The following is a 23,923-nucleotide window of genomic DNA, read 5'->3' on the forward strand; positions in this document are numbered from 1 at the left end:
TATTAACTCTCTTGTCTCACTTACAGTCGAAAAGAGAAGTTATGAGTCACTTTTATAGATCATGTAGTCGCAGACGGGCGTTATTCAATACCTTAGTACATCTTATAGTGTTATTAGAGTCTTACTTACAACCTAAGCCTATAGCGCCATGTTAATATGACCGATGAATCAATAAGCAAAACAAAAACTGACGTTATCATGAATTCTTTATAAGTAAGTATCATAAGTAGGTACCCTACGTACAACACAAATGTCATAATTATTGTAATATTATAACCAGAAGTTTTGTAAACAACACGTAGGTATAACAAAAGGTATAGGTATACTTGAATAAAGGTAGATGAATTGCGTGCGGTCCAATAGGTAACCACAACTCACGGAGTCCAAAACAATAAGCTGATCAGCAAAGTCAAGTAAACAAAGCCAAGTCACAGTAGTAGAAAGATTATCGAGTTCCGTAAACGTAAGCCGGGTCAAAAAATTCAATCGCAACACAGTAAGTAATAAGTGAACGCCTCGTGGCAGTAACGCACGAAAAATGACATTGCAAATTGTCGGCAATGAGGCGCGCGCGGGTGCAAGCGTACGCATCAGTGTGCGTGCATTACACACACAAATACAGTCTCTCACGCCCCGTCAGAGCGACGGGTATATTCAGCTTGAAATCTCAAAATTGACTTTTAGCTCAGCTCCCGTTTCGTCTTAAGTGTCCTGGTACGACACGGCCCCTACATGCTCCTTTACTTGGTTCATATAACTTTTTTTTGGGCTTCCCCTCCCTCCTTAGTGCCTGCCTTTGTTTGTGCCTGTAAAGTGGTTTATCTATACTAGCCAATGTTTAGCTGCTAATGTACGCATTAGAAGCGTTTTCGAACGGTTAGTTATAATTTTGTAGATGAACCAATCAATTCGGCCGAATATTCGGTTCGGAAAGACCTGAACCGAACATTCGGCCGAATGTTCGTATTCGGTATTTCCATATTCGGCCCTGTAAAACAAAGACCTTATAAAACAAAGTCCCCCGCCGCGTCTGTCTGTTTGCGTGTATGTATGTTCGCGATAAACTCATAAACTACTGAACGGATTTTCATGCGGTTTTCAAGAAGCGGTGGTGGCCGAGTGGATATGACGTCCCACTTTCGATTCGGAGGTCGCGGGTTCAAATCCTGATTCGTACCAATGAGTTTTTCGGAACTTAATGTACGAAATATCATTTGATATTTACCACTAGCTTTTCGGTGAAGGAAAACATCGTGGGGAAACCTAGAAAAAGTGTATGTGAAGTCCCCAATCCGCATTGGGCTAGCGTGGGGACTATAGCCCAAGCCCTCTCGCGCATGAGAGGAGGCCTGTGCCCAGCCATGGGACGTATATAGGTTCAAATTATTATTATATATTAAATAAAATAAATAAATATTGGTGGACATCTTACACAGATCAACCTAGCCCCAAACTAAGCAAAGCTTGTACTATGGGTGCTATATAGGCGACGATATACATACTTATATATATATATATATATATATACATACTTATATACATAGAAAACACCCATGACTCAGGAACAAATATTAGTGTCCATCACACAAATAAATGCCCTTACTGGGATTCGAACCCAGGACCATCGGCTTCGCAGGCAGGGTCACTACCCACTAGGCCAGACCGGTCGTCATATTATTATGGTGTAACCCGTGCGAAGCCGGGGCGGGTCGCTAGTAGTCAAATAGAATGTGAATTGATTTAAGTAATATGAAGCGACAATTCTCATGTCTATTAAACCTACCGTACGCCCACTGAAAAGGTTTTCGAGAAAGTCTCTCGTCTCATTATTTTTCTAGAAAGGTTTCCCACTGGGTAAACTTTGACCTTTTCACTATTGTGTGTTGGTGTCTGGATGATTTAAAAAAAAACACCGTCTAGATATTTCCATTTATTTTGAATAAAGCGTTCATCTGTAAGGTATGTTGAACTGAAGCCACAAAATAGAAAGACGTACTTGAGTATTACAAAAACCTTCTAAATAGAAATAAATAGATCGTAGCCCAGTAAAAATATTACCTACGGTTACGCAAAAAAATTGCTTGCTTTCTAGGGTTCCGTAGTTCCGTACCCGCAGGGTAAAAACGGGACCCTATTACTAACTTACTCCCCTGTCCGTCTGTCTGTCTGTCACCAGGCTGTGTCTCATGAACCGTGATAGCTAGACTGTTAAAATTTTCACAGATGAGGTATTTCTGTTTGCCGCTATAACAACAAATACTAAAAACAGAATGAAATATTTTTTTAAGTGGGGCACCCATACAACTAACGTGATTTTTTGCCGTTTTTCGCGTAATGGTACGGAACCCTTTGTGCGCGAGTCCGACTCGCTCTTGACCGGATCAAATAGATTTTTCGAAGAATTAATATCCTCAAGCTGGAAATCGTTTTAATACCTTCATTAGTTTTTTGCTTGTAGCACGAAAACAGTAGGTCCGACGGAAAATGTCACTCGGTCCAATTTTAAAGAGGGTTAAATTCTGCGTAGAAACTTATCTAAAACTTCAAATTCGGTTCAGTGGTACAGCTGAAATGAAAAGTTAGAAACCGGTGGTTGGAAATCCAAGAGAAAATTTATCCCAAATGTATGCAACATCCTAAGATTGCGCAAGCTGGGAATGGACAAATTTTGGGAATAGAACTGCCATTTCAGTATCCGGAATTTAAAAATTTATAGATAGATCGTTGATATTGTATATTTCATAGGTATATAAACTGTCACCTAGTCTCAAACTAAAAGTAGGTAATCGCTACAGAACCCTCGCATGTCATATATACCGTCTCCGGTCTTTGTTCCGTTCCGTTTCCACTTTTAGGGGTCCGTAGCTATTGTTCTTTATACGGAACCTCCAAACGCGGCCTTTTGGTATTTTTCGCTTTTGTTCGGCTATATGCTTCTCGTTAGTAGAAAATAATGAGAAAAGTAGGGCGTAGATAATATTTCATTTTTTTTTATTCAGGCCGGGGTATTATAGCATTTATGGAGCATTCTATGAAATTGTCTACCGTTTGTCCCGTACAAACGCGAATTTTCTGAAGATTTGCAGGTATAAGAGTTTCCTTTTCAAATGGTCAAAAATATGCACAGAAAAATAATCGCCTGCTTTAAATGCCGAAAAAAAAGTTGCAACGCAGGAGATAAAATTCGTTTGTACGGGACAGCCAGTGGAATGCTCCTTATGTGTCTTTCGTGGCATAGTTTCCAATGGATCAATTGGTTTTTTTTGCGTTTTTAGGGTTCCGTACCCAAAGGGTAAAAACGAGACCCTATTACTAAGACTCCGCTGTCCGTCCGTCCGTCCGTCCGTCCGTCTGTCACCAGGCTGTATCTCATGAACCGTGATAGCTAGGCAGTTGAAATTTTCACAGATGATGTATTTCTGTTGCCGCTATAACAACAAATACTAAAAAGTACAGAACCCTCGGTGGGCGAGTCCGACTCGCACTTGTCCGGTTTAATTTAAATAGATAGATTTTAGGGTCAAACAGAAAACTGTGTTCGCGTCTTTCCTGTAGACATACTCTGACATACACAAGAGTTAAGGGCTATAAAGGTTAATTTTCTTATTTAACCCTTATCCACGTGAAAAGGTCCTCCTTTTATTTAGGGAACTATGATAAAATCATTACTTACATGCCCACAAGCTGTTAACACACAGGAGAGAAAAATGTACAGTAATGATTTTATCATAGTTCCCTAAATAAAAGGAGGACCTTTTCACGTGGATAAGGGTTAAATAAGAAAAATAACCGTTATAGCCCTTAACTCTTGTGTATGTCTACAGGAAAGACGCTAACACAGTTTTCTGTTTGACCCTTTAACTCTGCGGTCGGCAACCTGCGGCCCGCGGGCCGCATGCGGCTCGCGAAACTGTCACTTGCGGCCCGAGAGGCGCCTTGGCTATTTTGTATATAATAGTGACAAACGACAATGTCTCATAAAGTCATAAATATTAACAAAGTACGGCCCGCGTCACCTCCGTTAATTACTATTGGCCCTTGGCTGCTAAAAGGTTGCCGACCGCTGCTTTAACTCGTTAGATGACACGTCTACAATGGCGTAGCTATTATATTAGGCGTGGGCCCTCGCCCACGGCCTCGCACTGAAGGGGGCCTCGCGGAAGTTAAGCCTTTTTATCTTGGGAATACCTACGCATTGGAAGTAAAAGGCCTCGTAGATGCGACTTCGCCCACGGCTTGATTGGTAAAATTCACGCTACGCCACTGGCGCCACTGCACGTCTATAACAGTCGAGTTTTTTATAATTTTTCAGGTGACAGTTCATTCCACAGTACTGTGCGAGGTAGGATTAAGTTTCTAAGTGGTGAATATGGAAATATTGCCGCGTCTCTACGGCGTAGAGTCTACGTTGTTTGGCTCTATGTTTTTAGGGTATAAAAATTGTCAATTTGTATGCGACACAACGGGTACGGAACCAGAACTCTTGGTTACTCATTCAGAGAGACCGCACACTAGCGTCTTTTGAGCGTCATTCAGCGCTAAGGAAAATGGCGTCACTATGCGTAGTTGCGCCAACGTTGCGTCGAGCAGTAGCCATAGTTGGCCAGACGCCGACGCTCGGGAGACGCTAGTGTGGGGTGACCCTCAGAGTTACTACCGAGTCGGTACCTCCCGTAGTACCGAGTACCGACTAGTCTACGAAGGCCATTAGATATCCTAGTCGGACTTATCGCGGTAGATAAAAACGCCTGCATTATCAGAGCGTGACGGATGCTTTATGCATAGCGATAAACGATATACAATCGTTTACTTGTATACTTAATAAGATCATATTTAATTACAGGGTCTAACGCGATTTACATTCATTGTTTTTACCTTAAATTCCGACGTTTCAGTCTTTCCGTGTATTATGTAAAATTATTTATGATTTTATCAATAAAGATCTCAATCTCCGTGACCACAGAGCTGGTGCAACTCAGCTGAAACGTCGGAATTTAAGGTAAAAACAATGAAATTATATCGCGTTAGACCCGTTTGTGTAATTAAATATGTGTACAAAACGCGAGAGTTTAAAGTCTTAAAAAAATCAGTACGTACGTTTTTTTAATGATATAGGAGGCATACGAGCATACGAATCGCCTAATGGTAAGCGATTACCGTCGCCCATGGACTATTATATATTCATCCGGGTACGCTACTATTAAGAAAAAAGAAAATAAATCTTACACACTGTCCTATCAATCCTACCATGCATATCCAGGGCCGTCTTAAACTATGCTGGGGCCCCTGGGCACATAAGAATTTGGGGTACTTTTGGAAAGTAAAGAGAGCTAATTAATTAATTCTATTTATTATGACTATTATGAGTAATCAAATATACTGTTACTGTCTGTCCTTCGGGGCCCCCCAGGATGGGGGCCCTGGGCACGGGCCTCGTGTGCCCTTATGGTAGACGGTACTGTGCATATCAGCCGTAACACAAAATGACAAAAGAATTCCATTGTTTACCATATTTTCGCGCACTAAATTACGAATTCAAAGTAATCCAAACTGGTTTCCCAATGGCTGATATCGTTGTTATGCGAGCAAACTTACCTTTATTAGCCAAAATTATCCTAATCGTATAGTATGGGTTCTAGATCTAAATTAAATGCAGTTAAACCCGTTTTACAACATTATGACGAGCCGAAAACGTGTCTTATATAGGAAATCTAACCCATTCAGCGCTAATTACGACACGTTGTCGTTTTTCCTCTACGAAGAATTTTCGCTACATACCGGGAAATCCATGTTGTCGGCTACGACGTAGCGCTACGACCGTAGCTCAGCGGGTTCTACTGTGCTTAGATACCTACCACAGCACCAACTTCGTTTACGTTTGACTCTCAAAAATCTCGTGTAACATTATATTTATTACGTAAGAATGGGGTTTGTTACCCCGTTCTTCCGACATAAGATCATACCTAAAGAGTTATGTAAACCTCAGCTGACCCTTCGAAACCTTACGTAATTAATGAACAACCCCTTATTGACAACTGCCAAAACTACCCTGCTAAGCCATAGAGCGCCATCTCAAAAGAAAATTCATTGCTAACTTATACTTTAGTTTTTATTACTTAGAATTCCATTTTCAAAATCATTTGTTTTTGAGATAGCGCTATTCGGCTTAGTAGGGCAGAAAAGTTGATTCAAATTTTTAGTTTTTCTCAAGCATCCTGTATTTATTAGTCATCTGTTATCCCATTTTACTTACCCAAATTGACCTTACAGCTTCGGTGAAATGAATTATGAGCCAAACAAAACCCTTATAACATTGACAATATAAAAATATAGGATCTAGGAGACCGCGCTTTGCTCGGAAAACATATAAAACCTCAAAAATGCGCGTTTTCCCAGAGATAAGACGTAGATCGATTTATCGCCCCCGAAAACCCCCATATAGCAAATTTCATCGAAATCGTTAGAGCCATTTTCGAAATCCCCGAAATATATATACATATAAACAAGAATTGGTCGTTTAAAGGTATTATAGATAGATAAATTTATAAATGATAGTGACAAAGAGTTATTGTCATTTCGAATTTTTTTTTTAAACCTATTTCAATACTCAATATTTATTTGCAAATTCACAAAGTAGTTGTACAGGTTATAAGCTTATAAGCTAGGTCTTTGTGAACCCTGTTGGGCACTGCAATATATTACTTACAATTCCAAAGAGAGGAGAATTTGTAATTAAGTATTTGTTTCTCATATACACCTATATATATATATATATATACTTATAGTTACAAAAACTTTCCAGACAGAAAGTCTTCCTCGTAATCATACTTATATTATAAAAACCTTATAAGTGTTCCGTGCAAAACTTTGTTCACGGAACACTTATGGGATCACTTCGATCTTTAATTACACAACGGGTCTACATATAATTTTATTAAAGGTAAAAACAATGAAATTATACCGCGGTAGACCCGTTTGTGTAATTAAAGCGTACAAAACGCGAGAGTTTAAAGCGTAATAATTAGGCTTGTTATGTTATTGACATGCTACAACTCGTAAAAGAAAGAGTTAAATTTACTCCGGCTTTCCCACGGATTAACCCGAACATCTGTATATAAGTAGGTACAAATTTAAAACATAACTACTGAAATGTTATCCATACGAGAGGCGAACTTATAACATAAAGGACTTGGATAAGAAATATCTCTTCCGTCTAACTTAAAATATCGATAACGTAATTATATGATAATAGAAACTTTCATTTCTCCATTCCTATCCTATTCAAAAAACGTATAAATAATTCAAATACTTAAACATTATTCATTTTCTTTGCCATAAGATTTGAGACGGACCTATTTTTAGATTCTTTGTCAGGCAAAGCTTTTAGTAACTAGGCTTTTACCTAGATTTTAGATTAACATTTCAGTCTGAAAACAATGTATTACTCAGGACGGGTACGGAAAAACCTAGCTTTTTATTACCGAGAAGGCCTTGGCACCAAATAAATTAAGTTTTTATCGGACACGCGTATCGCAGACTCGTTAACAACACAAATACCAACCTAAAATCTCATATATGTACCACATATAAACACACATAGTATACCCGTTACATAAAGCCTCCAAGAAGGCTTAAGTTTACGACTATTTTAAGAATAAAGCCAAGGAAATCCAATTTGGAACGTTACATAAACAGAAAAAGAGTTAATCGAATTAAAATAATATCGCTTTTTAAAATAGGAACTCACCCGCCCCGTTCAGATATCACCAAACACAGCGTTGATTTTTAAAAACATTCGAATCACAGTCACTATTTAATTTAGGAATATTTACAGTTTTATTTACAGGGTCGTGTGGATTTTCGCCGTGGTACTGGCTGGCTGAAACGTCAGTTATTCCGCATATTTTTGCGCATGCGTGCTAATGGCGGATGGTGGGTCGATACGATAAGGTATCGGTAAGGCTGCGCCCTCATGCTGACTTTGGGGCGACGGGGTAGGAAACGAGGTCACGGTTCGTATTCACCCGCGCTTCGGTGTTGCCATGTTTATAACGTGTTGCCAAGGTTGCGCGTAAAGTTGGCTGCGTTTCGTTTTACGCAGTATTATTTAGTTTCCTTGACTTGTTGTTAATGTTAAGTTGCTTATATGTATTTAAAAATATAATACAATTTTCACGTATTTAACAAACTATGAAGGGGAAATACCTTGGAAAATTGTATGGTGATGTTTTTGTCAAAAAAATTGCTATTGATACAAGCTTATTTTATCGGTGATTGTAGGTACTTTTCTTTCCTCAGGCAACGAATACTTATCGATACAATGTTAACTCCAAAATATCTTATCATTTTTAGCATCAAAGTATACTTGAATGAGCGTATACTATAGGTACAGTCACCTGCAATAATATGTTACACAACAAAGGCCGCATTTTTGCCGCCTTCGAAGAGGAACATATTATTGCGGGTGACTGTACACGAGAATACTGTAGGTACCTGCGACAAACTTAGCCAGTTTTTAAATTTTGTCCCTTCTTTTTGCCCGACTTATTATTTTACAGGGCGCCTATGTAACTATAGGAGCGCTCAACGCGCGCTCTTAATGTCGGGTTACGCGCGCTCCGAATGTCGGGTTTCACCTGCCCTATTAGTGTGTAGGGCGCTTCAGGCGCTCTGTAAGTATGAGCGCGCGCGTATAGGACGTTAGGACGCCTCTAGGAGGATGAGAAATGAAACAGACTGTTGTGTTCTTAAGATTTAATCATGATCACTGGTGAGGTACCGCACCTCCGGGTCGCTGGCCGCGCGCCCGCGGAGGCGCGCAATGGCCGCTCGGCCGCGCGCGCTCCGAGCCGCCAGCGCGGCTCCTACCACTAGCACGCAGAATACTAGCAGCGTTATTACGCCCGCTGCTGCGCTGGATCCTGAAAGAAAAAGAAAATTATAGTTTGTCCCAGAACTGTCTCATTTCAAACATCGAGAATCATACTGTCTTTGTCTTACACTAGTGCTAGCACCCAAAGAAAAAGGATGAGTATAATTTTCCTGGTTCTTACTGACTGACTGACAAACACAACTTGTTTGCCAGACTATACAGGATGATTCATGAGACGTGAGCAGGAGTAATCCTGCATACTCACTATACTCAGTAACTGATAATTGATCGATCACCGTCGTATTTAGGTGAAACAACCACACTTTTTCCTATTTTTTTACTTTTTGGTGAGGACAAATTTAACCCATTCAGGGCCAGCGACTCAGCGTATGGGTCATGCTCAAACAGTTCCGCAGGGCCAGTGACTCACATGTGAGTCTTGAATAAATTCTGATTTAAACTTAAACGAAACGTAATTTGAAGTAATAACGTAAGTATCATATAAGCTAATAACCATTTCTATAAGGTATATTAGGTTAAAAAATTATAAACACGTATTTTTTAATGAAATCAGAGTCTAGAATATTCAAGTTTGGTTTACTATCAGTGCAATATAGTAAATATACTGAAATTCTAGATACATATGCGATGCAAGCAAACAGAAAAATCCATATTTAAAAAATACAAAAAATATATAATCTTTCAGAAGTTATTGTCATGGCTCAAGGTATGGGTCACCGTGGCCTGGCGCTACTTGTAAAAACTACTAATGTTTCCGTAGCAGGCTAAAATAAACTTTATTGGCTGGTTTTAAAGCTTATTTCATGTTGAAGCTGTTTGATATTGTACCATTTTACAACCGATTACTGTTTGGATGATGGTAAGCCACATTTTGTAGGAACCAAACCATAGTATAATAATATTTTGTTTTGTATGAGGGGGGTAAGGCAACTAGGATTTTCTCCCACTGTACTTTTATGTCATAATATTTGGTGATCGTTGTATTGTATCTTAGGCAATTACCTACTAACAATGATGTTAAGGTTAATTTTTTTTTCGTTTCAATATAAGACAAAAGGCGGTTGAAACAGTCATCACTAACTAATATGTATTGTATTACAAATAGTTTGTGACAAATATTTACAAGTTCTTTAAAACATCGTGGTTTCTACGGCAGATTAGAAAGTAAGTACTATAATACATTTTAAGTTCTCTATTGTTACTAATATAATGACGTTTACCAAAACAAAGATAAATGACCGACCAGGTGTAAGCATATCGGACACACTTGGACAATAAACAAGGAATGCATCCGAGCGGCGGCGGTATTATCTTTCATGTGGTATTTGTCACAAGAGTTCAAGAAGTGATTCATCCCATCCCCCCTATTAGAGATGTATTTTGGAGTAACATGGGAAATATTATTTAGTCACGATTTATTCGTGGGCGACTTTATACTCCTCCTGTGCTGTTTAGTGATTTCGTATTTTGTGACCATGGCTATGGATTACCGGAATTTGAACCCGCCTAACCAAACTGCAGTAATTAGTTTTTTTTTATAGGCACAGAAAAACTGTGGTTAGTAAAAATGTTGCATAATGCTGTTCAACTGGCCGGCTTCATAAGCGGCGATTTATTGACCGTGCGCGCCAGGCTCGAGACCCATAAGCTGAGTCATACGTTTTAGCTAAAAACGGTTTGTATGGTGGCCCGGCGTATTGTGTACGCTCAGCGGTTCGTGGCCATGAATGGGTTAAAATTCTCTACAATCATGGTCACCCTACAAGACCTAATTAATAAACATAAAACCTCTTTAACCGTAATGACAGCATTTTAATTACGAAGAAAATAAACTGTCAACTTGAGTGAGATACGAGTTTTCAAAAGTAACCAGACCGTGATGACAGTGATGAAATTCAATTTAACACAGAATCTCGGTAGTTTAGTATTCTAATTTTAGGGTGACCACGCATGTCATAAATAAATTAAGTAATAACTTTTTTTTCAACACGACTAGAAATTTTACATTAACCTCACTAATACCGAGTAATACCGACACAAAACAGTTGCTTATAATTTACGAAATGCGCAGTGTTAGTCCTGCTCACGTCTCCTGAATCACCCTCTATATAATTTAATCCTGCAATTCCTGCGCTTCAATTTGTCAATTAAATGACTGCAGCAATTCAAACAATTAACTTTTGAGTAAACCATGGACTGTTTTAATGTTGTTTAAGAATACTGTTAGCAGTGTTCTTATGTTCTAATTACTTATAACATTTTTTTATATAATAGAGGCGTAGCGTAGGTACACGTTGATTTTTAACTGTCAATTTTTTTCTACTGTAAATAGTTAGTATTAAACGCAACGTCTTATGAGACGTCGTCTCGTTTTGTAACCTTTACCCACTTTTACCATTCATTTTATAGATTCATTCATATGTCTTTTTTCTCAACTAACAAGGACCACCACGCTCCGCGATTGTTGAGCCATTCAGGGTCATAGTTAAACTGGTTAGTGGTTATTCAATGATTACGCTATGGAATGTCCATTTTAACTAGAACCCTAAGTAACTCAAACAGCGTGTGACTGTACGTACCTTTTGATTTGTCTTGCACTATTTTCTTAGCTTCACTGGCATGTTTCGCTCTATCCACGTCTCGTCGAACCTCAGCAGTTATTCCTCTTGCAGTAGTCGTAACCACTACCTTAGTAGCCACTTTAACCGTAGTCACATTTACGGGTATTACAGGTATATGCGTTCCGTATTGTATAGTAGTCGGAATTGGTCTAGGGCGTTTCGTAGTCGTTGTAGTAAGCGTAGGTTTAGGTTTAGGAGTAGTGGGTTTAGGGGTAGTGGTAGTAGGTCTAGGGGTAGTGGTTGTTGAGGTAGTAGTGGTAGGTAGAGTAGTGAATATAAGTTTTTCTGTTCTTGGGGCGTCGGATGGAGTTTTCATTGTGGTTGTATCGTCGTCGTACCTATTGGCTGTAATGGACAAAAAATGTGTTAAGTTTCAACAACACAAGCCCATAAATAAAAAGATGTAGGTATTAGTTTATCGATGAGTTAGATTAGTTCAAATAACAGGCAACATAATGTATGTTTAATTTAAGATTCTTGAGATAGTTCGAAAAGTGTATACCTACATTATGTTTATGATACTGACTATATATATATATATATATATATATATATATATATATATATATATATATATATATATATATATATATATATATATATATGTACCTATAAGTGTCTTACCACAGTATAAGTGTCTTGGCATCCTGCAGCTGTAAACTTATACCTAGTGTTTTTTTGAATAAATAATAAAGAACAAATACAGTTTGGCCGGAAATGGCCGAGGAAAGGGACATACATTTAGTAACAAAATTTTATTCTCGAAGGGTTGCAGCTGGCGACGCCCTTGCTAAGAGTAAAATACTTTTCACCACACCAACTGGTAAACACATGTGAGGCAAAGTAATCACATTCAGTATTTAATAACATTCATTTGGATTTGATTTGGTTTGATTTTGTTTGATATACAGTTAATATCTTCTTCGGGTTGGTGTGGTGAAAAAAATTGTCATTCACTCGAGGGCAAATTTTGTTTAACCCTCGTCCTTTGAAACCCTCGGAACGCCCAAAATTCCATTTTTCGAACACAAAACAATTTTAGAATTTTTCGCTTGCTCGGGTATCAATATTAGCACGAGCGGTTAAACAACAACTTTGCCCCCTTGTAAAACAAATAACTAATAAAACCAAGTATACTTATCCGTGTTTGCCTTACAAATATCTTAGTATGGGAACCAATACTTCTATGACTCTTCTCTTTCCGCACAGACTCTCTAATGTTTTTTATTGTAAATAAAAATCCGCTTACCAATGTCCGAGTTGAAGACACAGACTTCAAGAAAGTCAGCACAGCAGTCGCTGTCGCTGATGCAGGCCGTGCTGCACCCGCAGCCACGGTGCGGTGATGTTGTCTGCTCCGAGCATCGCCCCGCGCAAGAATCCGCTTTAACATACAATATAATACTATAAGAACAAATTAAATTACTTTCTATAACATATTTTAATGGCAGCGCCATCTCTCTTCGCTGACCCGAAAATCACCTGAGTTGATTCGGCTAGGAGGTCGAACCATTATATACTGTTCTACCTTAGGGATGGCCCTCCACCACATGGCACCATAAGCCCTCAGGAAATTGTCTTATATTATAGTCTGAGTGGAAAGAGAAGAGTCGTGAAATGTATGGGGCCCAATACATTCCACGGGTCTTCTCTTTCCGCGCAGACTCTACTAGGAAATTTCGACCCTTGCCACCGTCACCGAGTGGCCGAACGGTTCAGGCATTTGTCGTGTAAACGGAGGACGCTGGTTCGATTCCAGCCTTGGACACTGGAGGTCTTGGTAATTTTTTCCTTCGTATATGACATTTATTTCGGTTTGTAATACAAGAGGATACACGATTAGTATTCAGTATTCAGTATTCATTTATTTCTTGCTTCCATGGTACATTTTAGGTAGTATTTACATTTCTTATGGTATCACATGGACCCTGAAAAGGGTGTAGCAAACATAAGTACATACATAATTCACTTAAGTTACAGGTACTTAATATATCTCTAACATAACTCTAGTGGCTTTTACAAACGTATAACTAACTTATCATTATATAGATATTTAGAATATTTTATATTAATCAATAGGTTTATTGTAGGACGTACTATGTCTAAAATTTCTTTTCTTCCATAAATTCGGTTATTGTATAATATGCTTTTTTTAATAAAAGTTGTTTTAATTTTCTTTCAAATGTATTGTTGTTTTCTTCTGATTTGATATAACTGGGGATATGATTGTAAATTAGTATCGACGTGTAGTATGGGCCTTTTTTGTACATATCAATTTTTGTTTCCGGCAGAATTAAATCTAAATTACGGCGGGGGTTTGTATTAAAATTGAATAGATGGATATTTTTACGAACAAATGTGGCTGACTCTAAAATGCAAATTGAAGGTAAGGTTAAAACTCCTAGTCTAATAAAATGTGGTTTGCAACTAGTTAAATTATGGACGACCGTGGGTTAGATTCGGTTCTTAGGTGCCCGAAAGGCAAACTGTCCAGAAATAGGAGCCCCGTAGCGGCGCTCCGTTTAATCAGGGAATGAGACAATGATTTTCACCATTCACGATATGCCTAGGAATTTCATGATCTGATCTGATCGATTTTGGATTGAGGATGACTCCGGGCTGGAACTTTCGGCGCTTCGTTTTCTATGGAAAGCACCACGTGATCAGTGATCACCGATCAGCCGTCATAGAAAATTACACGTCGGACGCCTCGGCCTGGGCACGGCCCGGTCTAGCGTGAGTCATCCTTTATGAGTGAGACTATAGTGCATAATAATAATAATATATTTTTTTATTGCTTTCATGTTGGTACAAATAAATACGGATAGAGGCTGAGAAAAAAAAAACTTAATAGGCAAACCACTGAGAGGAATAGAGTTTATACTTACGTATATCTTCAGCCGGAGTGACGGCGCTGGCGAAAGCCTCTTCACACTGGGGTCCCGACAAAATGGCTACATCGTCGATGGCGATGTCACTGGTGAAGCTGCTGCCTCGGATACCCTCGATTACTATCTGGAAATCAATAGTTTAAGAGTCCAGGATACAGATGTGCAAGTTGCTGAAAGTTACCAAGAGGTTGGACAATTTCTGAGGAAATAAATGAAACTTTCATTTTCTACATGGAAAACTTATCTCCATAGGTAAAATATGTGCAGTTTCTGAAATTTTCCAAGTTGTAATTTCGCAGTTTTTGAAATTTTGGCCCCCGCCTGTTCTTATTAACGAGCGGATAAACTTACTGTCTCGGGTGATCATTTGTACTAACCTGAAAATTATCAGAAACGTCTTTAAGGTACGACACGTTTCTGAACCATTCGTCTCCCTGGTTCCCCCACTTCTCGAACAGGAGGTACTGTTCTCTGGTGTCGCTGTCGTCCAGGACCTGGTCCTTCTGACTCTCAGGTATTTGGTACACTCGGAGACCGCCAATGGATCTGGAAAGGCAAAGGATCGGTGTTGTTAATAAAATTATTGCAGCGAGATAGGGGACACCATTGGTCTGTTCATTGTGTTGGCATATTAAATGCCGAACGATGGCTCAGGAAAACCTTAGAGTGGCGGCCCAGGGAATATCAGAGGGGTAAGGGTAGCCCGTAGCCCACCATAGAGATGGGTGAACGACTTAAAGCGACACGCGAGCCACGACTGGTTCCAAAAGGTGAGGGACAGAATGTCTACGGCTAATTTGGAGGAGGCATATTTCCAGAAACGGACAAACTACTCGTAAATGCTGCAGTAGATAGATTGAGACTTGACACAGATTGAGTGAAATCTTCAGAAATGTAAGTTTCACAATCGATTAACTGATCATTGGTATTGTTAAACCGTTGCAATAAATGGCGAGGTAGCTAACTCACAATCGATCGACCTTTAAGTCTAAGGAGAGACTTTGCGTCCTTGTGTGTGTGTTCTATCGCTTGTAAATGAGCTGTGCTCTGAAGAATTGTTTGACGTGATGCCAGCCGCTTTCTATCATCGTACCGCTCGCAGTCGGCAGTTCATCCTCACACCCTAGAACCTAAATGGTCGCGCACTATGCGGTTTAAGAGGAATTTCCACCGCAACAGGAGGTCCTGTTTGAAAGTGATATGCTTAAATCTTTGTAACTATTATCTTACCTGCCATACATGTGGTAGAAGAAGGAGAAGCAGCCATTTTTCTCCAAACCCCCGGCGTACACCGGCGAGATGAGACGCGCCGTGTCGTTCTCCGACCTGGAGGAGCTTTCGATGTACATGTAGTAACCTGGAGAGTGGAGGTAAGTAATATTTACGTCGCAATTATTTTTAATTTGTATTACTTATATAGGAGGCAAACGAGCAGACGTATCGCCAGATGGTAAACAATTAGCGTCGCCCATGGATTCATGGATACCTGCAGCGCCAGTATAGAAGCTTAGCCCAGGAGCGTCGCGACAGTATCACGCCCATGAGATAGACTATCCGTCCCTCTATTAATACAGAAAAAGACGGGTATACCTATATAGGTATAGTCTACCTTGCGGGCGAGATATTTTTGCGGCGCTTCTGTGCTAAGCCCTCAGAGGGGTTCACCCTTTAAAAACCTGTACACCCCTTTTTTGATGAACCCCATACTGTAGTCCCTCGAGAAAACCTCAGTAGGTAGCTCATTCGGCTCATTCCACAGCCAGAGCGTCCGCGGGAGGAAATTCCTCTTAAACCGGCAGCGAGCGGTGCGGTGATAGAAAGTTGTATTGGTATCATGGAAAGTTATATTGTGTTGGTATCATGTCAAACAATTACCTTGCCTCCCTTCCCCGAAGGTATGATCGAACGCCGGTCCCGTAAATAGAAAGGAACTAGGAGTCTTCTTGTTAATTCTCGTCCAATCGAAATCGTGGCGGGAGTCCTGGGTCCATCCACACAGAGTAGGAGTCTCGAAGTCGCAAGATAGCTCGACGGGTGCAGGGTCTGTCGGATTTTAAATAAATATTATCATGTTAACTTACTGATTTCATTTAGGTATGGCAAATGAAAGAAAGGCCATATATGTCACCGCGTAGGTACCTAAACTTATTGGTACTTTATTGGCGGAAAGTTACCCTGTGTTTATGTATAATAAAAAGATATCCTATTGAAAGCATTATGGGAAAACAAGGTACCTGACACGCAGACAGGAGCAGTCCCATTCCACTTCTGACCATCGCAGAAGAGCGTAGCGGAGCCTGTGTAGCCAGGGAGACAGAATATGTTCAGCCAAGCGTTCCTGTGTGTGGGCAGAATGATCGCGTGGTCTATTTTAGGCATTATACAGCCGCCACCTGTAATGGAGAATTATTGTTGAAGGTCACATTCTATGAAGGGTTGAAGAAGTTTTACTTATTTTTTAAATCGCTGATAACAGTGATAACCCCTCTTCATATATGTATTCCCTAAACGTCTAGAAACGGGAGATGTCCTGTTATTCTTGGGAAATTATGCATACGGAAATTTTATAGGGATATGATGAAGGGTCGCCAGGAGAACCAATACATCAATACTTGAGCAACTAAAGAGATGATCCGAGGTCCACAAATTTACGATGTCCTATTTTGGTCATCACTCACCTTATAAAACAAAGTCCCCCGCCGCGTCTGTCGGTTTGTGTGTTCGCGATAAACCCAAAAACTACTGAACGGATTTTCATGCTGTTTTTACCTAGAGTGATTCTTGAGGAAGGTTTAGGTGTAAAATTTGTTAACCCGTGCGAAGCCGGGCGGGTCGCTAGTAAAAGCTAATTTTGAGAAACCGTTGGCCGTTCGACCGTTGGTAGGTACAATGAGTTTTCTAGTTCCCAAGCATATCCAATTTAGTTTCGTACGGAACCACATGGAAAATATGGAAATCCATAATCAAAAGCATATTAATCAGTGAAAATTACATTCGAGAAACACAGAATTAGGTACCTATGTGATAACTTACGGACGCAGACAGGTTTAGGCATATCCCACCTGCCGCCCAGGCAGGTAGCATAAGTACTTGTCTCCGACCAGCTGGTAGCCAGACAAGCACTCGTACCGCGCCATGCGCCCGCGCTGCTTCAGCCGCGCGGTGCCGTGCGCGATCTCTGGCCGCGCGCACGTTCTGGTGGGCTTCATGCGGGAGAAACACAGAATTATGTGATAACTTACGGACGCAGACCGGTTTAGGCATGTCCCACCTGCCGCCCAGGCAGGTAGCGTACTTGTCTCCGACCAGCTGGTATCCAGACAGGCACTCGTACCGCGCCATGCGCCCGCGCTGCTTCAGCCGCGCGGTGCCGTGCGCGATCTCTGGCCGTGCGCACGTTCTGGAGGGCTTCATGCGGGAGAAACTGTACTCTGGAACAATATGAGGTTATTAAAAACCGGCCAAGTGCGAGTTGGATTCGTGTTCCAAGGGTTCCGTGCATTACACACTTTTTAGCAATGTATTTTTTATGTGAAACGTGAGTGAAAAAATGTCTTTAAAAATCCGTAGGGGTGGGATCAAAAACTAAGTAATAAAGTCCGACTGACGCTTGACTGCACATTTCTAATAGGTTTTCCGATCATCTATAGGTAAAGAACTATTTTGCGTATTTTATTCAAAATTTTAGCCCCATTAGTTTCGGAGATAAAGGGGGGAATGGTCATTTTTTGCCTATTTTCTTGAAAAAGAACAGAAGCTTTTGAGAATAAAATTAAGGACGCTAAGCACGAAGAATTTGGTACATTGACCCGCTATTCTATCTCTATCGAATGCGAGTAATTAAGTATATTTCTGTCTCGCCCGTGATGCCGGCGGTCTATCAGCGGCGGAGGCGAAGGACCTCAGGGCCCCCATCAACTAAATGGTCTGAGGGTCTGACCGAGTTAAAAAGGCCACCTCAGGCAAACTCCATCAAGCGGTGAGAGCTACGTGACATCGAGACTGCTCATGATAGAGAAAAATCACAGGAGTTATCTGATTCTTTTTTAAATCTTTGGGAATGGAAAAGATACAAGTCAAATCTTATATACGGATTCTTCTTCCTGCCCTTATACCAAGTTCATGTGGGATCGATACAAAATGTTTTTCTCTTCCATTCTCCTCTGTCTTTCGTCACCTCAGCACTCACTCCTTTCTTTCTCATATCCTCTTTCACAAAATCCATTCATCGTTTTTTGGGTGTAACATCCGCTCTCCGTCCATCAACATTAATAATCCCTAATATTCTTTCGCCTATATGGCATTCATCCCCGCTCATTCTCATTACATGCCCATACCATCACGCTAACTCGTTACCTCCCGTCCCCCGCCCTGTCCCGTCCCGTTCCACCGTCGTCGTCGTACCGGTGCTACTTTCAAACTTCCAATGAGCTTTCATATTCAATCTTATACGTATCTCTAGCTCCATGGGGTCAGAAATCGCGAAGCGTCTGGTTGACGTATTAACTGGTAACCGAAGAGCTGGCGGCTACCTCGCACAACGTATCAGCATTGCGACACAGCGAGATATAGGAAAATGGCGCCAGCATCCTTGGTACAGTCAGCAGCAGAAGTTGCTAAGCGGGCAAGGTGTTCAAAATGATCTTGATGCAACTTTATTGTTAAGAGAATAAGAGCGTGTCAAGGTAATTTTGAACACCTCGCCCGCTTAGCAACTTCTGTTGCTGACTGTACAATGCCTCGGGGGCCTATTTTAGATTTAAGCTAGTTATTAATTTCGTTTAGTAGTACCACTGTATCTTGTATGTACCTAAATAATAGATTCTTTTATACTCTCATTAACCACGAATTATTTATCTCTTGTTTACATGATACGCCCTATAATCCCAGAGTTTCTGACAAATCCCCACCATCACATTGAATTGTTTTTATTGATTATAACTATAAATCTTTCCGCTGTTTTCGAGCCGGCATCCGTCGGAAGCTCGAGAGGGCATAGCGTCCGGCTGATAAAAATGCTACCTACAACCACATTTATTTTGATGGACTTGTGTTTTTGTAGTTTAAATTGCACATTATTGTTATCTTAATCAATGAATAGACGTAGGTACAGTCACCTGCAATAATATGTTACTCTTCGAAAGCCGCAAAAATATGTGACACTCTCTGAGATCATTCCCACTGACGTCCAGTTTTTTGCGGGTACGGTTTTCTGCAGGATCCCGTTTTCTGTAGTATGCCTGCAGTATCTCGCAAACAGAATGCTCGTGTGAAAATTACTATATTAGTAGGTACGTATACCTACTACTAAAACGGATCCTGCAGAAAACCGTACCCGCAAAAAACTGGACGTCAGTGGGAAAGAGCTCTGTCATGGCTCTACAAATAATATCGTATAATAGCCAAAAAATTACCCCCCCCCCCCCCCTTTATCTCCGAAACTACTGGGACTATTAAAAAAAATACACAAAATAATTCTTTACCCCCTTGAAACGCGAGTCCGACTCGCACTTGGCCGGTTTTTTTAACCCCTACGCTATATGCCAAAAACTCTATTTTATGGCAAAAATGCCTTACATCATTTCAGAAAAGAGCAGAATACTCTTCAAACTGCTGGGTCGATTTCTATCAAACATGGCTAAGAACAGTAAGAACCACCGCAAGGAAACTCGCATTCACGTGAAAATCGCATCGAAATCGGTCATCCGTTGGAGAGCTACGATGCCACAGACGGACAGATAGATAGACAGACAGACATTGCGTCAAAGATATAACACCCCTCTTTTGCGGGGGTTAAAAATAGCCACATGGTTGTCGACTTACGGAAAAGCTCAGGAAAATTTGTAAAATACAAATACAAATGTTTTTTTCTTAGAATATCGTAGTACAATGAAAATGAAAATGAAAAATGATTTATTTAGGTATCAAAAAATGCAGCTTATTACATAGTATAGGGGTATTACATTTTTTAAAAGTGTTAGACAGCCTAGGAATAGTGTCCTGAGCCCTAAACTAGGTAAACCTGTCTTATAGGGATCAGGCGGCTTAGCACGGTCGCGTTTTTATCCCTTGTCACCATGCCTGTCACGTTCTAACAAGTATTGTAAGTGCGAAAGGGACGCGCATAGGGTGTTTCATTTTTCCGAATTTTCGATTTTCATCTGACTTTGCTCGAATTCTTGTTCTAACTGATAAAAAAATATTATACGTTAAAAAAAATTAAAATCGGTCAACATTTAGAGGTTGCACAACATCAACAAAGATTTTTCAAATAACCAACGACTCTACATCGGAGGGTAGAAAATGGTTTAAGCGGCTACCATCAAAGCGGAGAGTAGTGTGATACTGAACCTTCTACATATAAATAAATTTTAAAATTAGTAGTAAACTTGGATTTTGGTTACTCGATAAATGTTCTAATTAAGATTTTTCAGTTTTTCCACCTGTTTCCAAAGGAATAGTGCTTTTATCGTGTTTTAGACGCAAAATTCAGTTTTCTCATTCGATTTTAGTATCAGTTCATTATATTTTGTAATTTTAGAACATAATTCATTCTCACGCAATGTATGGGGTTCTCACTCTACCTTTTCAACTTGTGCAACCTCTAAACGTTATTCGATTCTTTTGAAAATTGAAATAGATAGTTTTTAGTGTGGGGAGACTCCATTGGTGAGCAAAGTCAGGAAAAATATTACAACTTTTTTTTCTCCATACAAAAGTGAATCACCTAGCGCATAGTGATAGTCGATAAAAATGGAACCGTGCTGAGCCCGCAGGGATTAAACCACCGCTAGTTCTAGCAATGCAGCAAAGGTTGGTTGGGAAGTATGTTACACACTGATGATCAAATTACAATAAGTGAGTCATATTCTGCCTCTATCGGCATAGAAATATTACAATTAAGTTGCTATACCTATGTGACCCTCCCTCCCCCCCCTATGTACCTATGTGAACCACTACTTACCTATTTGTTAGGTTAGGGTGGTATTCCACTTGTCCAATGTGTATTGCGTCTCACATTTTGCTTAATGAGAGAGTGAGACGCCATGGGATTGGACCAAGATACCTATTGGACATAAAGATATTGGAATACCACCCTTAATGACATAGTAATTTACATGGAACTATTAGTAGTACCTAGATTTTGTTTTCATTCTTAGAAGAATATACCTATATCCCTCATAAATTCCTAGTAGTAGTCCCCAAAGTTGTCTGGAAGAATTAACCACTTGAACGCCAGGCCCGCTTTAACTATTTACTATACCTACCCTTCTACTTTTTTACCTATAAAGTCGGATAAAGAAACGTATATAAATAAATAATTAGCCTATATACGTCCTACTGCTGGGCATATACCTCCTCTCATGCGCGAGAGGGTTTGGGCTATAAGTAGTCCTCTGGCCCAATGCGGGTTGGGGACTTCACATACACCTTTGAATTTCTTCGCGGATGTATGCAGGTTTCCTCACGATGTTTACCTTCACCGAAAAGCTAGTGGTAAATATCAAATGATATTCCGTACATAAATTCCGAAAAACTCATTGGTACGAGTCAGGATTTGAACCCCCTACCTCCGGATTGAAAGTCGGACGTCAGATCCTCTCGGCCACAACCGCTTCAAAATTAAATTGATTAAAGAAACGTAATGAAGTCGATTATAATTTACAATGACATAGTAACAAATAATAAAAATATAAAAACTCACGCGCTTCCATTGGCACCAAACAAAACAAAAACAGATAAAAAAACTTTGTCATTATTAAAAACACTTAAATTTAATTTTAATAAAATATATTAATTTTTATCCTAGCGACGTCACCGTCGGGACTAGACTGGGTCCTGTGACATTTCTACTACAATTATAAATCATTCCATGTATTTAAACAAAGATTATTGTGTAGATTGGACACTCATTAGGCATTGATATTGCAGAGGGCCTTACTGCCACGTTCGTGTTGCCTCCCTGTCACACTTACGTACGAATTTACAAATGCGACAGAGAGGCAACAGGTCGAACCAGTGGTGGATTTGCCCTAAGGCCCAGTAGGCCCGGGCCTAGGGCGGCAAGAAATTAGGGGCGGCAAATTGTGACAAAAAATTCGCTGATGATAACAAGAAATAACTTAAAATTAGTAGGTAAATATGATGGGTGCTGCGAAAGGGGCGGATATAGGGCCTGGGGCCTAGTGCGGCAAAGACTGCAAATCCGCCACTGCGTCGAACGTGGTTCGTGGTAGGCCCTCTAATACTGATACTAGTGCAAAATGCAAGATTCAAAAATTAAATTATCGCATGAAAATTGTAGAATTGAATCTAAGGAAACGAGTGGGTGAACACAGTAACGGGGCTAGTGGGGGAGTCATTTCGTTTCCTCGTAGTCGTAGCTCGAACGTAGGTAAAGTCGGAATTGATAGGTATTTGACATTTAGGAATTGACCCTTATATACATGAAGCTAAGGCTAGGACTTAAAGGGTAGTCTTAGCTTCATAAATATCAATTTTTACCTTGCGACTGTAGCCATGTTGAACAAGCCTCACCGAGTCTCCTTGCTTGTAGGCACAATCCTCGCCCCAAACAAAGGCACTCCACAACAATTTCTCTTTTGTTTTTTTGCCAGGATGCGCTCACACAGCTATCGCACGGAAACCAACCGTTTATTCCAAAAAGGCTTAAGTACACTTAAACGGTCATTAACTTTTACCCAATTAGGTACTTTATGTGGTTGGAATAAAGTACATTTTGTATACATATTAATGACTCTGACTGTGCATAAACGTCAATTTGGTCCGGTACGGTAGCGATATTCTACTGAATGCTATCAGTTGGTTTTTACGAAGGAGATTATAAAGAATTTTGATAATTAGTTATCGAAACCGCCCCTAACGATTTGTGAATCACCCGTTATGTTGAAAAAGTGGGATATTTGGGGAATATTTCATTTGAATGTCATTAGTTGCTTACTTTGTAAGTATGATGTTTTCACCCTTATATTGCATCATATTAATATGTAATATGGTAATATAAACAGAACTAACAAGGTACAAGTTTACTGCTCTAGGTCTAGGTATAAACGAATGAAAATATCTATGGATCTAGTATTTATTATTGCAACATCATGGTTGCTTTAACAATAGGTGTTAAGTAAATACGTAAATCGTAATTTTTGTGAAGTGGAACTGTGTGGATTCATAACTGACTACTACATATATAATGTAGTAGGTAATACTCATTACTCTCAAAGAATACCTAGTACGATTTTTTTAATAGCCCTCTTAAGGGGATCCCATGCCCCAATGACCTTCGATCTGAATCCCTTAGTTTTCCAACGTAATGTTATTTGTAGCTTATCATATTAACAACAACGGGTTTAAGCAATTTAGTATCCCATATTTACTTAAAAGTTTATTGTCTTGGAGATATTTGGCATCAAAGTTGAACAATTTTACAAGTAAAATTATTACGATTATTTATTAATTTTATTATTGCCAACTTACCTACATTTATCTTAATAGTATCA

The 23,923-nt window shown here is 39.8% G+C and overlaps 2 protein-coding genes across 8 annotated transcripts in view; both read right to left on the reverse strand.

The window, feature by feature from the left end:
- LOC134801409 (calcium-dependent secretion activator) overlaps nucleotides 1-8,042 on the reverse strand; it is a 62,670-nt gene extending 54,628 nt beyond the window's left edge. For 4 of the 6 annotated variants that reach the window (XM_063773942.1, XM_063773946.1, XM_063773945.1 and 1 more), the window contains exon 1: nucleotides 7,748-8,041. The gene's annotated coding sequence lies outside the window, so the exon portion shown is untranslated. Of the gene's footprint in view, nucleotides 1-7,747 lie in introns of all 6 variants that reach the window. The other 2 variants (XM_063773943.1, XM_063773944.1) reach the window with 1 other exon arrangement.
- Nucleotides 8,043-8,739: 697 nt separating this feature from the next.
- On the reverse strand, nucleotides 8,740-22,249 carry LOC134801420 (MAM and LDL-receptor class A domain-containing protein 1-like). Of its 2 annotated transcripts, XM_063773969.1 has the most exons (11): nucleotides 22,111-22,249; nucleotides 17,677-17,836; nucleotides 17,439-17,467; nucleotides 16,640-16,798; nucleotides 16,281-16,448; nucleotides 15,636-15,762; nucleotides 14,783-14,951; nucleotides 14,403-14,529; nucleotides 12,764-12,898; nucleotides 11,473-11,859; nucleotides 8,740-8,921 (listed from the first exon to the last, which is right to left on the reverse strand). In XM_063773969.1, exons 1-11 carry the CDS (start codon nucleotides 22,160-22,162, stop codon nucleotides 8,755-8,757), a joined length of 1,680 nt encoding a protein of 559 aa, XP_063630039.1. In that variant the 5' UTR covers nucleotides 22,163-22,249; the 3' UTR covers nucleotides 8,740-8,754. The 2 variants fall into 2 exon arrangements, with proteins under 2 accessions (XP_063630039.1, XP_063630040.1); XM_063773970.1 differs by lacking the exon at nucleotides 17,439-17,467 and having other exon boundaries at nucleotides 17,648-17,836.
- Nucleotides 22,250-23,923: the final 1,674 nt, after the last annotated feature.

This window comes from Cydia splendana, chromosome 22, assembly GCF_910591565.1.
Source record: "Cydia splendana chromosome 22, ilCydSple1.2, whole genome shotgun sequence".
Taxonomy (NCBI): domain Eukaryota; kingdom Metazoa; phylum Arthropoda; class Insecta; order Lepidoptera; family Tortricidae; genus Cydia; species Cydia splendana.

Coding starts and splice junctions, on each gene's coding strand:
- LOC134801420 (XM_063773969.1), bottom strand. CDS start 22,162: ATGACAAAGTTTTTTTATCTGTTTTTGTTTTGTTTGGTGCCAATGGAA. Junction 15,763..16,280: donor CTTCGGGGAAGGGAGGCAAG/GTAATTGTTTGA, acceptor TCCACTCTCCAG/GTTACTACATGTACATCGAA. Junction 14,530..14,782: donor ACGTTTCTGATAATTTTCAG/GTTAGTACAAAT, acceptor ATTGATTTCCAG/ATAGTAATCGAGGGTATCCG.